The sequence below is a fragment of the Alternaria ethzedia genome (assembly GCF_023757985.1).
Source record: "Alternaria ethzedia strain BMP 0044 chromosome Unknown scaffold_30, whole genome shotgun sequence".
NCBI lineage: Eukaryota > Fungi > Ascomycota > Dothideomycetes > Pleosporales > Pleosporaceae > Alternaria > Alternaria ethzedia.
The window spans coordinates 254,349-270,117 of NW_026056223.1; the positions used below are offsets into that span (position 1 = coordinate 254,349).

Genomic DNA, 15,769 nt, shown 5'->3' on the forward strand with positions numbered 1-15,769 from the left:
GTTCCTCCTAGCCGCATCGTCCGTCTTACATACCAGCAACAAACTCACCTTGTCAGCGGCCCCCAACGCCACGCGGCGCCCGGGAGACGTCCAACCTGCATACTTAGGTTTTCGCGACACTCAATACGAGGAAGGGTAGAACACCGACTGGGGGGCCGCATATGAGCTGAACGATTGGCATGTATGTTCCCATGCATGTTTCACATTTTCCCTTTTCTTTTGTTTCTGCTAGTTAGTGACGGCGGTGCCAGTGGCGGGCACGCGCCGCGCGAAACGTGGACGATAAGATAGCGAAGAGAGCGGGTTGGTCTCGCGTGGTACACTACTCGTAGATGCAGGTAATCGGTTTCAGCCACGCTGTTCTGCGCGCTTCTGCGAACATGTGGATGGGTGGATAGCTCGGGGACCGAGAGTCGGCAGTGCGCGTCTCGCGAGCGACGGACGGGAACTGCGAGGTTAGGACTTCTCTAGAGTCCGTTGACCAACCGGCCACGTGTGACTAAGTTGAACGGAAACTGTAGTATGAGGTTAGTTGGCCGAATGACATGGCTTGACAGGTGTTGCGAGCGAGATGGACGTCGTGGTAGGGTAACGTGTCTGCCTGGCGACGCTGTGGGCTGTGCCTCAGCATTGTCGAAAATGTCAGATGCCTTTCTCATCGCTGCCACAACGTCGCAACACTTTGCACAACATCAACATTACCAGTCGCATGCAGCGCATAAGATAGTCGCCATGATAACAGGCATGACTGTTGTGCAGTGTTGTGTTGTGCTGTTGGTGCCGCGAACCTTTCACGCCGCGACACCCAACGCTCGCCCGGCACTCAGATCGGCAAACCTGATCTCCTGCGCTGCGCACGCAGCACCAACCGAGAACGCGTTTGATCGACAGGCACCACATCCGCACCAGCGCAATGGTGCCGACTCATCCTCCGACCGAACCACGCTCCAACACAACTTCGCGCCCGCTGCCAATCCAGACTTTTTTCTGACAGACTAGCACGCGCGTACTCAGAAACGTTCGGTGGCTTTGAACTTGTTTCGGCGGCTTAGAAAGAAGAACACGTTGGGGCGTTCTTGGTGGTCATTTAGTTTTTGCGTGGTAGCGAGATTGTGTTTGGGATTGTTGGGTGAGGGGTGCCTGTGAGGGGGAACCGCTGGTGCTGAGGGGTGGGTACATGGGTCCCCGCGACTATGGCAGATTGTTGTTGTTGCTGTTGTTATGGACGACGTTATTTGCAATCAACGCAAGTGCGTAGGGCAGACATTGAGTTCCGCAATTCCAACATTCCGCCTCATGGCGACATGATTGAGTCATCACTACGATCGATATGGCCACTTCCACCTCGATTCGAAGCAGATACCACGTCCGTCATGTTGCATACCTGCTGCCCGATCTGACCGATATCTCCACCCGCTCATGCGGTTCCACGACCTCTGATCGCTTATACCCTGTCAACGGATGTGTAGTCGCAAAAAGAGAATTCTGCCAGGAAGTACTCTTCCATCATCTAGCAGCCAGTCGAGCATACAACCTCGAGGTATGACTGGTAAATCCGCTCCATAGCACCACAAATCCCTCCCACAAGCGAAATTACCTGTAGTTGTCTAGAACACATCCGCTTGTTGGTAGTCTTACACCTAGTGATGTCACACCAACCCGGCTCCGAGTAGGTATCGATAAGCGGGCAACACTTGCGAACGTCTTGCATGAGTTTTTCTTCGCCGGCTCCGCAGGACGTTGCGCTTTTCGTATGATTGGTTTGTGTGAAAAATCATGATGGTAGTGTTGTAATGTCCGCCAATGGGAAGTTTCGAGCGACAAATGCAGGACTTGTCGGTCCGGCAGATAATAGTAATCGTATGGCTGGCTGAACCAGAGAGCATATGTGTCGCCTAGAGAACGGCGGCAGGAACAGAAGGTGTCCGCATGCAGTAGTGTTTCTGTGTAGCTCTTGGTTTCGCAATGTCTCAGTTGGCGCATAGAGGCTGTGTTGTTGCTCTGTGCAAGGGCAGGTTGCTCGACAAGATGTACAATGTCGAGGGCGACACGCAGCACAACCATGAAAGAACCAAGACAGATGATGGAAGCACAGAAATGTCCGCGTCACTACTCTCGCTGGGCATGAGAGAAGGTCCAGCGGCCGGTGAGCAGACGGTACACATGGTTTTCGCTTACCGGTCCGTTTCTGCTCGGAGGAGCGTCACAGGGAAGATCCAGCGAACAGCGACCCACCACGTCGTGTGAGGCTTTTCTGGTCACGGCTGGCGGTGTCGCTGTACACCGTACTAGCAGTGGGTAGTCTTCCAGATTTTCACCATGCATATACCGGCTACCACGTTGCGATAAAGAGCCTTATCGTCCCGCTGACGGCACCGGGGCTCCACAAACGTTGCATCGGCACATCTTGCTGATCCGTGAATGGAGAGAATCCTGCCCAGGTGCAGGTGGGCTGCAGATGTGGAAATGGGCGAAGCGAAAAGTCGTCGTGTGGACGGTTGCGTCACGATCCTGCGGAAGGACTGCATGCCCTGACGGAGTTGGAGAGTTACGCATGCATAGCCGAGGGGGAAGACGTGTCCGGCTCACAGACTGTCGCGGCTGAATGAAGTGTACATTGTGTCTGCACACGGCAGTGACAGTGATAGATGAAGGTTGTGGACTCGTCAGGGCGACGGAGACTAGACTCGTTGGGTGAAAACACGTGCCGGAGTGTGACAGGAACACGCAGGCAACGCGGCGCCGATGTGTGAAAAACGTTCTGGAATCTGGAGGGTCAGTATCCACGGGCGGCTGCCCCAATCACAGCTGTTTGGGCTCCACATTGTGTAGATCGCAATTGCGCGGCCTTCACGACGTCGCCCGCGGGTGCTGAGTCGAGTGCCGCGCCTTGGGATTGCGCACTGTCGTTGTGAAAGTCGAGCGACAACTCTTTGCTTCCTTGCCGCTTGCGAGTCTGGCCAAGGGGGACGCGGCTGCGACAGGCGATGAAGCGACGAAGAGAGATCAAAAGCGGCTGAAACCTCGGAGCGCCAACTGTGCCTGGCTCAGGCACACCAATGAGAAGCGCCAGCCAAGTCAGGATCGTGCGCTATCCAGGGGTGCAACATCCGGTGCAATTGGCCCTGACTAAATTAGTAACGGGGATAGTCCGCAGCGCGCTAGTCCATTTCTGTCTCCCAGGAGATGAGATGGGGGCAGCCCGGCTGAAGGGCCACTCACCTTTGTGCCTGGCCGCTTGTTTCCCTTTTCCTCCTTCACCCCAACATATAATCCACCTATTGTCCCTCTTTTTGAAAAGGCAAATTCGCGCGTTCACTCTTTCACGCCCGTCTTGCGCCTGCTAGCTAGCTCACCCAGTCACTCATTACTCATACCTCAACTACTCGTTGACCAACCACTACCAGCGCATCACGACACGCCGTTGAACGACGTTACGACCTGTCCGCAGTATAAATAACAAGCGCTTACCTCACTCAATCACCCTTACGCAACTTCACGATGCGTTACTCTTCCGCCGCGGTGCTGAGCACCATCGTCGTTGGCCAGGCTGCTGCCGCCAACCTCCACAACCGTCACGCCAGCTTCCACGCCCGCCGTCAAGCGTAAGTAATGCCTTCGAGTTGACAACGAAACCAGGAAGCTAACTCTTTTGCAGTGAGGTCAAGCGCAGCGCTGCCAACGAAGTTGACTGGAGCAAGGTCGCATACGACCTGAGCGATGTCGACTGGAGCTCTGTCTTCGCCACCCCTACTCCTACTCCGGCTCCTGCGGCTGCCCCCAAGGTCGCTGAGGTTGCCGACTACAAGACTCAGGCCGAGCCCACGCCTTCCTCCACCAAGCAGGAGCCCACTACCACCAGCGCCAAGCCCGCCGCTACTTCCGCAGAGTCTAACGACCCTCTTGGTGACCTGGGCGACGCTTTGGACAACGTCGGTGACGCTATCGGTGGACTCGTCAGCTCCATCTTCGACGATGTCCAGGACTGGGTCGAGGAGCTCGGTTGCAAGAAGGGTGTGAACAAGCAGTCACAGTGGGACGGTATCTGGGTTGGCGGTGACAGCAAGTGGAAGGCTGAGTTCATCAACGACCGTTCCGATCAAGACATGCTCCTCTTCTGCTGGAGGGCACTCGGCTACTCTGGCATGTCTGTCAAGGCCAACCAGCCCGACATCTCAGTCAAGATCCCCGCCGGCAAGTCCCTCGAGCTCTCCTGGAAGGAGGGTGTCCCCTCCGCTTGCGCCCCCGTCTTCCCCGGCTACAAGGATGACGGCTTCCAAATCAACAACACCTGGTGGGAGGTCACCTTCGGTGCCTCGGGTGCTTTCGATGTTTCGCGTAACATCAACATGAACGGTGACAGCATTAGCTCCAAGGGCTCCAAGTGCGTCTCCGACATGAACACCTGTGTCTTCAAGTGCAAGAACGGCATGGACACCTGCGAGCAGGGTTCCGACTACGACCTCTTCAACTGCAACTCCAGCGGTGGCGGCGGTGGTGGCTACGACCCAATCATGGCCGGTACCGGTGGTGGTTGCTCCATGGGCCAGAACGGTGAGACCGTCAAGGTTGTCATCTCCTAAACGCTTCCGACATGAACATGCTTGGAGTTGGATTGCGCCTTGGGTCATTTTGTGTATTACTCTTCGCCATATTCCCCCTTTGTACCTTGTCGACCTGAACGTCTCCTTGCCTAGGCAGTCATCTTGACTTAGTTGCCTGGCAAGATGCCCACGTGCACTTTGGGTAGTGGTCGCAGGTCCATTCGCGTTACTCGTCACGGCTCTTAGCGGTCTATGTGTATTTTGTAAATGTTTATTGTTAGTATCTCGCAAATTCCAAAAGCCTTAAAAACTACATCACCTTTCCTGCCTGATTGAGATCCAACGTGAATCTCGCGATATTGCACGCGTCATCATGTCTAATTGCGTGTCGTGATCGGCGTGGTTCCCGTTCGGGACTATCCTGGTTCTCCAATATTGACGCTCAGACATGACGTTTGCTGCTATCTCCAAGGTTGTTGCGTTCCTAGACCAGGGCCAGAAACCAGGACTTCGCAAGCAAATTTCCGGCCGTGGAGCGTATTGCCTGGGGTAGGTATGTATAGCCGTTATTGCTGCACAAGTGGAGCGATTATCGCTTCACGATCCAAATCTTGCGTGGTCCAGGGTTTGGAGGCCGCTGTGATCAGAGGCCGCGTAGTCTGTTCGCAGCTTCGATGCATCGTTGGGCTATTAGAATATAGCGCTGGCTTAACGAGGCGATAAGGCGACCAGACGGTGGATCGATCGACTGCGACGACACTGCGCGCGTCTCCCGATTCTGTTTTCGAACGACCTGTCTGTTGGTGTGTATTGCGCGTGCCTTTGGCTGGGTGCCGCATTGTTGGTGACGGTGGCACGGTGGTTAGCCAGCCCTAGAGGTTTATCCGCAGCGTGTGTTATCGTTTTCTCTGGGCGAGGTGTAGGATTGATCCAGCGACGGCAAGCGAAAGTCGAAGAGCGATGACCAGAAAAAATCCGACTGAAGGTAGGAACGACCAGGCGACAGTGTTTCGAGCGCGGCAGCCATGGTGTCAAAAGGAGGAAGTCGCACCACGCGCGTGGAAAGAAAGCGCCAACACCCGACCCAAAGAATCAAACCTCGCGACACTGTCTTGGAGTGAATCACTCACAGTAATCCCGGCAGATGCACAAAAGATATGCCTGGCGTTCCACGTTCTGCTGGGAAAGATGTTGAGTGTAAGAACGCTCGCAATGGGAAAGCGCAACCACGGCACCAAACGAAAGAACCCCGCATGACAAGGAAAAAGAAGGGAAGAGCAAGTATCGAGTAACATGATAGGCGTGAACATCAGCAGAGCCCTAGACCAGCTTCCTTCCATGCGCGACACCCAGACTATGAGTAAGGAAGGAGCAACAAAGACACGATGCACGTTAGCAAAAAGAAAACATGGAAACGAAGGAAACCCCTCACTCAAGTACAAGAACGATACGAGATCATGGCATGACACTATCGAATGTTCAACATTCCTCTAGAACCTCGGTTTCGTTGGTACACCAGCTCACCGGACCTTTGTCCTGGCAGGCTAAGCTGGGTAAAGCGGCACATGCAATACGAGAACCACGAGGCAGGAGCCTTCCAGAAGCGGCCGTCAAACAGGAAGACACGGGCTAGATTTTGGGTCGCAGTTTGCAGTATACATACGGTTAGGTCCTGAGAAGCAGAGTCTTGTTAGGATAATGTATTTTCTTATATATCATGATCCAGCCACCCCTACGGAAGAGGCCACGAAAAGACACTTCCCATCCAAACACGTTGTGGCGCGCGCTCGACTGATGACGATGAAGCACATTCCGGTCTTTGGCCTGGTAGTTGCATGGTATGCAGTACAGTCCACACCTATCTTCGACCACAGACTTGTGACGAGATGTAGCAGGGTGTGTGTTGGGCATAACCTTGTTACCACGTATGCAGCAGCATGCAACACGAATTCAAACAACACCAGGCATCATTGAAAGGATGAAGTGATCTCATAAGTATTTCATTCCATGTAAATACGCCCATGACTGGTAAAGCAAACTGCGCATATATCTGAGTGCGTCTAAGCAAGCTGTATCCCCAGCGCGAAAAGTGCTTTTCTACTCATACACGTGGGTGCCAATGCAACCAAAATACGACATGAAGGATGCAACACATATGGCGACTCTACAGTCAACCATCTACAACTCGTCGTGGTCATCGGGCATCTCATCGTCACCACCGGGGCCGCCAGCGCCGTAGAGCTTGGAGGTGATGGGGTAGGCGACGTCGGACAGCTTCTGGAACTGCTCGTCAAAGTCCTCAGCGGCGGCCTCGGCGGCGTTGCTCTCGAGCCAGTCCTGGGTCTCCTTGACGGCCTCGAGGAGAGACTCCTTGTCCTCCTCCTCGATCTTGCCACCAAGACCCTCGTCGTCGTTGACCTGGTTCTTGAGGCTGTAGGCGTAGTTCTCGAGCTTGTTGCGGGATTCAATGCGCTCGCGGTTGGCCTTGTCTTCCTCGGCGTACTTCTCAGCCTCCTCAACCATGCGCTCAATGTCTTCCTTGCTGAGACGGCCCTTGTCGTTGGTGATGGTGATGGATTCACCCTTACCAGTGCCCTTGTCGATAGCGCCGACCTTGAGAATACCGTTGGCATCGAGCTCGAAAGTGACCTCGATCTGGGGGACACCACGGGGCGCGGGAGGGATGTTGGTAAGCTCGAACTTTCCAAGTTGGTTGCTGCAGACATAGGTTAGCCAATCGATCTTTGTAGTGGACATGCAATGGCGCGGTAGACACTTACTTGTCCTTTGTCATGGCTCGCTCTCCTTCGAATACCTGGATCAAGACTACGGGCTGGTTGTCGGCGGCGGTGGAGAAGATCTGGCTCTTCTTGGTGGGGATGATAGTACCACGCTTGATAAGGGTGGTCATGACACCGCCAGTGGTCTCAATACCGAGGGTAAGAGGGTTGACATCCATGAGAACGACGTCGCCGGTGGCGGCGTCACCGGTGAGAATACCACCCTGAACAGCAGCACCGTAAGCGACAGCCTCATCGGGGTTGACATCCTTGCGGGCCTTCTTTCCGAAGTACTCCTCAAGCATGGCCTGGACCTTGGGAATACGAGTGGAACCTCCAACGAGAACAATGTCGTCGATTTCGCTCTTCTTCATCTTGGCGTCCTTGAGAACCTGTTCAACGGGCTTGAGGGTCTTCTTGAAGAGGTCGTTGTTGAGCTCCTCGAACTTGGCGCGGGTGAGGGTCTCGGAGAAGTCCTTGCCCTTGAAGAAAGACTCAATCTCGATCTTGGTGGTCTTCTGGGAAGAGAGAGTACGCTTGGCCTTCTCAACCTCGCGCTTCAACTTGGACATGGTCTTGGAGTCCTTGGTGATGTCGACGTCGTTCTCCTTGTTGTACTTCTTGGTGAAGTAGTTGATGACACGGTTGTCAAAATCTTCACCACCGAGATGAGTGTCACCAGCGGTAGACAGGACCTCGAAAACGCCGGATTCGATAGTCAGGATGGATACATCGAAAGTACCACCACCGAGATCGTAGACGAGAACCTGGCGTTCCTTCTGGTCGGTCTGTGGTGCGTTAGCTGAGTTGCTTCAACGGAGGATGCTGATGTCTTACCTTGTCGAGGCCGTAAGCCAGAGCGGCAGCGGTGGGCTCGTTCACAACACGGAGAACATTGAGACCAGCGATAGTTCCGGCGTCCTTGGTGGCGGCACGCTGAGCGTCGTTGAAGTAGGCGGGAACGGTAACGACGGCGTTCTTGACAGGCTCGCCAAGATAGCTCTCGGCCACCTCCTTCATCTTGCCCAGAACCATGGCGGAGACCTCCTCGGGGGTGAAGGTCTTCTCCTCGCCGTGAACCGCAACGGAAACCTTGGGTTGACCGCTCTTGTTGACGACCTTGAAGGGGAAGTGTTTGATGTCATTCTGGACAGACTTCTCCTTGTACTTGAGACCGATGAGACGTTTCTACTCCACAGTCAGTATGCCAGCCTTCCAACAAGGGTATACGGGAGTGTACGTACGATATCGAAGATGGTGCGTTCGGGGTTGGAGGCGAACTGGTTCTTGGCGGCGTCTCCGACAAGACGCTCGTCATCGGTGAAGGCTACCCAGGAAGGTGTGATACGGTTACCTGGAGAGGACACATGTCAGTTTGGGTGTGTGGGTTGGTCGAGCACGCAGACTTACCCTGGTCGTTGGTGATGATCTCAACCTTTCCGTTCTTCATAATACCGACACAAGAGTAGGTGGTTCCGAGATCGATACCGATGACGGGGCCGGAGACACCATTGGCGTCCTCCTTGATGGGCTCCTGGTCCTGGGCGTGTGCTGTCTTAGCCAGCATCAGACCGCCGACAAGGACGAGGAGGAGGTAGAAGGCAATGGACCATGTTGAGCGCTGGTTGGCGCCCCGCGAGCTTCGTGCCATTGTGATGTGTGTGTAGTCGTCAAGACTGGGGGTATGGCCTAGATGCCAGGTGCAAGTGCGGGCGTAACTCTCTGGGAGCTCGCAATGTGTGGAGTAGACGGGGCTCTCCGGGTATCGCTGGGAAAGAAACAAAAGGCGAGTTGCGGTGGTTGCAGTTGCAAGGTGAGTGGAGGAGGGAGGGCAAGTAGCGGTGGGCGGCTACTGTTATATGGACACGTCGTGGAAGTATTTCGAAAGAACACCTTGCGATCTCGAGGATCTTGCTCCGCAAACGGTCTAGCGCGCTGCTCGCCCATGGCCCGTTCACTTTGCCCCAACCGCCCGCATCAGCCTCAATTTCACCTGCGTTTGACGCAGCTGGCTACAGGACACGTGTAATTCGCTAGCACTGGGCTTTCACTGCGCCCGTGTAACAGGTGTGACTCCGCGCTATGCAGACCCATAGGCCACAGTAGCTTCTTGTGCAGACGACGATGGGGAAGTCGCAGCTCCGTCGTTATCTGCTATCGTGCCTCTAGGCCAATTTACCCCTCCATCTAAGCGAACGCGAACATCTACAAACCTCGGTCCTCTACCATCTTGACGTTCAAGTCGCGAATGAACTCATCTGGATTGCAAAATCGCCGTTTCCACTCTGCGCAACCCCCCAGCCAGTCTGAGTCGCTGCGTCGGTAATCTCGGACACGGCCCTCGTTGTCTGTCCCAAGTTCCAGGTGTCCTTTCGGTAGTCTTCCAGTCGCTAGGCAGACAGATCTACACGAGACACCGGCTCCACCGCACCGCCAACACCATCCACCTCGATGACTCCTTGGTCGATATGCAACGTTTCCTCAATCTTTTTGCCACGAGTGTGAACACGCTGCTTCGAATCTTCACAGCTGCCTAGCAGAAGGACGGATCAAAGCACCCTGCCCACCGTGCACGACCAGTCACTATACTTGCACATGTGAAAGGATTCGCCTGTAGGTAAAACTGGCCTCTTTGAAAGCAAGAAGTGCGAAAAACACCATAGTGCGTTGTTTGATGCTCCATTCCGGATAGCTTGAGATCTGCCCAAGAGAACCTTCGCGACCGTTCCCCTGTCCCACTCTGCCGATCAGCCGCTTCGCCGACACAACCATCGGAACCCGTCACCAGGCCCTTGCCAAAGTCTCCCTGAAAGTGCTCAGTATCTCAGCCCACCGCGCACCAGACCTGCTCTTCCACACAGCCAGACCGAGAACGCCGACACCCAAGGCGGAGGGTATCGCCTTCTTGGCAAACCTTGTTGCAACGTGTCTGAAAAACATGTCCTGCTTCTGCCTTACCCGCTTCACATGCTCGTCTCTCTTGTTCTTGACAGGGAATGGCTCCTCTGGCACCTCTTTCTCGAGGAATTCGCATAGCGGCTTCCAGCCATCCTCCAAGCGGAACTCGAGCAAGCGCTCGGCAGGCACCGCAGCACGGATCTCCGCGTAGTGTTTCCTATATCGATCCTTGGCAATCCGCCGCATCTCATGCACATTACGCACACCATAGAAGCCCAGCATGATCTTTCGAATCGTCTTGCCGCCATTGAGACCGTACAGCGGTCCCAGTACGTTGATCACGAGATCAGCGCGAAGCCCCCATGTCGTGCTGAAGATGGCCGCCTCCATACTGTCGTACCACTCGTCGATATCACGTTCCACCAAGATTAGCTTCGCCTCGGGATAGGCCTCTATGAGCTGCGTCGCGAAGAACGAGCTCATGTCGGTGACGGCCTCATAAGGCCCAAAGATAACGTCCCAATCGGCGCGTGTGAATGGTGCGCCTGTATAGGTCGGCAGCGAAGGGTAAAAGGCATCGCATGCTTTGCTGAAGAACTCCCACTCAATTGGGGAACTAATGGCCTGGATGCCGTGGTGCACGCCTTGGTATCCGAGAATCTCGAGAGCTTGAGTGATGGAGGCCGACCCTACCCTCGCTTCAGTCAGCTTCTCCCAACGGCTGTAACAATAGCAAAAGCCAATGTTGGAGGAACTCACCAGTACGCGTCATCCCCAATGAAAGCACCTTCAGCTCCCGCTTTGGGCGTTCGGCAATGGAAGTTGGTGTTGCCATGGCTCAGACCAAAGCTGGTTTCAGTCACGCAGAATGGCTGACGAGAGAAGATGGTCGGGAGTACGACAGAAGGTGATATTTCTCGACCGTTGTAAGCTCGGCAGAGAGGTGACTATCCCAAGTTGCTGCTCACCGTGGACCGTGGTAAACATTCCATACTCATTTATTGGACCGCCTACCACGTGGTCAAAGGAGTGGCCATCTTACTTGCCGCTGTCTAACTCGAATGTGAGCGCCGAAGAGCGCCCACTGCTATCAATACGATCTACCGGTAGACCCCATCCTAGTTTCAACACGCTCGGGCCGAAGTGTAACGGGCCGAGTAAAGTGCCACTGCAAACGCATCGCGCATAATTGGTCTACACTCCAAGAGTACAACGGAACACGCGCAACCAACATCCTGGCTTGGTAAAAATGTTATTGGAAAGACAGGCTTTCTGCTGTCGAATCACATGAGGTAAATCAACGATGTCCGGGTCTGATACACGCACACACATCATCACCCGTATTCACCGTATTCACCGTATAGGGCGTACTTGGCAGTCATGAGGCCTACGCAAGCGTTCTGTACACTGTTCTGACGCTGCCGGTATGCATAGCCTTGTAGATTTACGTGCTGATACAACAGATGCTCAATCAAGTTCTGACTACCGCCTCGGCCTGATGGAGACCATGAGCGGCTTCTTCTCCCAGACCAAATACGACTTTTGTGTGATCCACCACTTCTCACTGTTTGGGCTGAGCGAGATGTCAAAGTTCCAGAAGAGCTTAGCCAAAGCCAGTCTCATCTCATTCATAGCCATACTGGAAAACCATGAAGTCAGCGATCGTTCCACCGATACCGAAAAGGGAAAGAGAGATCTTACGTTTGTCCAATGCAATCATGTCTACCATAGGAGAAAGGACGAGATGCACCTCGGTCATCACGAGCAAACTCCCTATCTTTCGTCTGCAGCCACCTCTCTGGGATAAAGTCAAGAGGCCGGTACCAGTTCCATGGAGCGTGACAGGCTGCGAGATTGTGCATGCCTACAGCTGTCTGTTGGTCGACTAGTCAGTACAAACTCGCCACGGCCGAGACGCGAACAAATACTTACACCTCCCGGTACCCATTTTCCATCTATCTCCTCTCCACCCTCTGGAACCCAGCGCGGCAAAGCTGATGGCGTAGGCGGCGATATACGCATCGACTCCTCGATGCAGGCCTTCAAGTAAACCAGCTCACCAGCAGCAACCATGCTAATCTCCTCTTCGCTCGCAAACCTACCCCGCACCTCGGCAATAACCTTCTTATAGGCGTCCGAATGCCCACAAACGAAGAAGACAAATGCGCTCATCGTATACGTAGTCGTGTTGCTGCCCGCCACAATCAACGCGCTCGCCATACCAAAAAGATCCATGTTACTCAAATTCTCATTCTCGTTACCAAGGATGTAGCTCATGAAATCCCGTCTCTTCCCTTTTCGGGTGCCAGCACGCTCCTCATCAATCCGTCGCTGTACCTTTTGGAGGGTGAGTGTTTGATGCCGCTTCCGCGCCTCCATGGCCGCTTTGGGTGCCGTCCATTTGAGTATCCACTCGATATGGTAGTACGTAGCGAGTTGATACCAAACAATGCTTTTGACGCGCGATCCGATAACGTCAAGCCAGGGCTCATCGGCGCGGTCGAGACAGCCCGCGGGTTGTCCGAAGGCCAGGTCGCTCATGATGTCGAAACTCAATAGGCTGAACCAGCGGAGGATATTCTGCTCTACAGCATGATACTGTGGTTTCCGTAACTGAACAACAAGCCGATCAGTGTGGTCCCGAAAAAAATCTTCTTGATCCCGCAATGCGCGCTCACTGAACGCTGGCTGAAGCGCACGCCGGAGCACGGCATGGCGCTCAGGTGTCTCGGTAACGATACTACGACGTCCATTCACGACCGCAGGAGCGATTCCACGCCCGTCCAGACACTTGAGAAACTCGCGAGGTGGAGGTGAGCCGTCGATCTTCTTCAAGGCTGTGCTGCTGGTGTAGGACAGCTCGTCGGGTGCGATGCGTATCACGGGGCTGTTGTAGTAGATGTGCATGTCGCGGATGCGCCATGCGAGATCGCCGCGGAGGTTGACATAGTGCCAGGGGAGGCGGGAGATGGCCCAGAGTTTTGGGCCTGGAAAGCGTGAAAGGGGGTGGAGGGTGAGGTAGTAGAGGGAGCGGAGGAGGAAGTAAAGTACAGGCTGTGCGCGGTTAGGATGTTGGAGGTTCCTTATGGTGTTGAAGGTGTTGGCGTACACTAAGGAAGATGAGAAGGGCTATAGTGAACAACATCTCGGCGTTGAGCTTGGTGTTCGCTCGTTCTGGTTCTTCTACCCAAGTCTCAAACAATGAGCTTCATGGCCGCACTCAAGGTAGTGGCATCGCCAGATATCTTCTTTCACGCAAGTAAGGCGGACCAATCATTTCCATCTCGATTGCTGATTCTCCTTCGTACGTAGGACAGTTCTGGCATCGTTGCCATCGTCGCAGATGCAGCAGTCGACGAGCCAATGGGAGTAAACGGATCTCCACGTGGCTGATCGACTTACCGTGAGCGTCTGATCTCGAATGCGACTCCACTTGTAGTCCACGATATTGTAACCCCACGCTGCCCCTGCTCTCGGCGCTACTAGTACTTCGATCCCGCATTCGGTCCGGCCTCGTTAGTGAGGCCTAGTCGCCGTTGGTTGCTGTACTGACTCGGGACTTGCATGGCATCGTTACGAGGTCAGTGGTGATGGAAGAGGAAAGAGCGAGGGCTCAGCGTACATTCTGTCATGAGCGTTGGGGTTCTAAGTTAGGAGAGGTCGAGAGAACACAGCACGTGACTACACTCACACTGGCACCACCATGCAAGAGTTGAGCCACAGTTGAGTCAACCAATTGAAATGACGCACCAGTACAGCTCGTCTAAAGCCACCACAGTTTACTCAACAGCAACCCTCAAGCTACACAAAACCGCCTCTTCCCTCTTCATTGGGCTCCCGGGACTGCACACTACCGTAAAATTATGCCAATCCCTCTCTAAATCCACATCCAGTCCCTCGATAACATCAAACCTCTGCACCAACCTCACAATCACATACCCCGCCTCCGTAAGCGCAAACTGCTGCCCAATACAAATACGCGGCCCGCCGTTGAACGGGACGTACTGCCACGTTGACCCCGGTCTCCTCTTCTCCCAGCGTTCAGGTACGAATTCATCGGCGTCTTCGCCCCAGAGATCTTTCCGGCGGTGCAGGACGTGCGTGCTGAAGTTTACTTCTGTGCCTGCGGGGACGAAGATGGGGAGGGTGCCCGAGGGGCCGCCGCCGGTGGGGAGGGTGGTGTCGCGGATGGCGCAGCGGGAGTTGAACGGTACCACCGAATGTAATCGGAGTGTTTCGTTCAGAACATATTGTAGATACGTGCAGCTCTTGAGTTTCTCGAACGTGATACTCTGTCCAACGACGGTACTTGAGTAAGACCCAAATTCCGCGAGAATGGTTTCTCGCAGCTTTTTGTACACCCGTGGGTTCCGCACTAAGCAGTAGAACACCCATGATGTAAGTGATGCTGTCGTGTCTCGACCTGCGGCTAGCAGACCGAGAACTTGCTCGCGCACTTCAGCGCGGTCGGCACAGCGCGATCGCAGTGTTTCGAGGAAGTCGTAGCGGAGAGACGAGGAACCTTGTTTTCTCGCTTGATCTGCGGCGTCGATGGCGCGGTCGACGAAGGCGTGGAGAGTGTTGATGCATTTGTTTAGCTCGGTGTTGCCGTAGAGCCAGTAGAAGCTGCGAAGGCGCATTCTAATTCCGAGGATGGTCAACATTCGCTCGAATGCGTGGTCGAAGCTGTCTTCTTCATGATTCTCGTCGCCTTCCTTCTCCTGTCGCTGCTCATCAAGCAACTTATCAAGCGATCCAGTACTCATTCCCAAAAAGAACTCCGTCGCCGAGTCCATCGTCAGCTTCGGTAGCAACGCCGCTAAACTGACAGGCGCAGACCACGCCCTCCCCTCCGCATCAACCCTCAGCCCCCCCTCTTTCCCCTCAATAACTCGTAACAAACTCCCCACATGCCCCTCCAACACCTCCGACCGACTCACATTCTCCCTACTAAACAGCGGCCGCATAGTCTCCCTCGCTCTATGCCAAGCCACTCCATCAACAGCAAAGATACTGCGCCCGAGCGCCCGTTTCAAATTCGTGCGTCGTGCTGTACCCATGATGAAGTCGTCGAATTGCGTGGCGAGTAGCGCTTGGATGTTGCGTGGCTCGGCGGTGATGAGGTTGGTGGTGCCGAGCAGGGATATGGCCCATGTGTACCGGTTCATGGCCATGAAGCGCGAGAAGACGAAGTCGGGGGTGCGTTGCTCGCGGTCGGCGAGGAGGCTGCGGCGGATGGTGTCGATGCCGAAGGGGAGGTTGTAGGGCTCGATGGGGACGGGACCGCATCCTAGATGGCGGCTTTTGAGGTGGTTGCGGAGGGGCTTGAAAATGAGGGCATTGGTTAGATGGATTAAAAGGAGGAGGCCTGCGCCTAGGAGAAGAAGGTGTGTTTGCATCTTTGGTGGAGAACCTTCTGGTGTTGAAGCTGTGTGGATCTAGAAGTGCGCCACTCTAGGTTTAAGTATGCTGGCGAGCTATTCATCCTGACGCACCAATCTTGACCCACGTGCATAGCACCAAGCAGGGGGTGGTTATCCAGTCGAG

General features: G+C 54.6%; 4 protein-coding genes across 4 annotated transcripts; 1 reads left to right on the forward strand and 3 right to left on the reverse strand.

The window, feature by feature from the left end:
- Window positions 1–3,501: 3,501 nt before the first annotated feature.
- On the forward strand, window positions 3,502–4,583 carry J4E87_008932 (uncharacterized protein; the record flags this gene model as incomplete). Its single annotated transcript, XM_049380515.1, has 3 exons — window positions 3,502–3,505; window positions 3,585–3,609; window positions 3,659–4,583. The coding sequence occupies 3 exons, from the start codon at window positions 3,502–3,504 to the stop codon at window positions 4,581–4,583; spliced, it is 954 nt and encodes a 317-aa protein (XP_049229790.1).
- A 2,139-nt stretch (window positions 4,584–6,722) lies between these two features.
- J4E87_008933 (uncharacterized protein) lies at window positions 6,723–8,975 on the reverse strand (the record flags this gene model as incomplete). The annotated part of the gene is made up of 5 exons (XM_049380516.1): window positions 6,723–7,260; window positions 7,325–8,112; window positions 8,162–8,512; window positions 8,569–8,678; window positions 8,735–8,975. 5 exons carry the CDS (start codon window positions 8,973–8,975, stop codon window positions 6,723–6,725), a joined length of 2,028 nt encoding a protein of 675 aa, XP_049229791.1.
- A 1,130-nt stretch (window positions 8,976–10,105) lies between these two features.
- On the reverse strand, window positions 10,106–11,057 carry J4E87_008934 (uncharacterized protein; the record flags this gene model as incomplete). The annotated part of the gene is made up of 2 exons (XM_049380517.1): window positions 10,106–10,911; window positions 10,982–11,057. 2 exons carry the CDS (start codon window positions 11,055–11,057, stop codon window positions 10,106–10,108), a joined length of 882 nt encoding a protein of 293 aa, XP_049229792.1.
- A 647-nt stretch (window positions 11,058–11,704) lies between these two features.
- On the reverse strand, window positions 11,705–15,621 carry J4E87_008935 (uncharacterized protein; the record flags this gene model as incomplete). Its single annotated transcript, XM_049380518.1, has 6 exons — window positions 11,705–11,861; window positions 11,924–12,096; window positions 12,155–13,276; window positions 13,332–13,396; window positions 13,625–13,701; window positions 14,162–15,621. The coding sequence occupies 6 exons, from the start codon at window positions 15,619–15,621 to the stop codon at window positions 11,705–11,707; spliced, it is 3,054 nt and encodes a 1,017-aa protein (XP_049229793.1).
- Window positions 15,622–15,769: the final 148 nt, after the last annotated feature.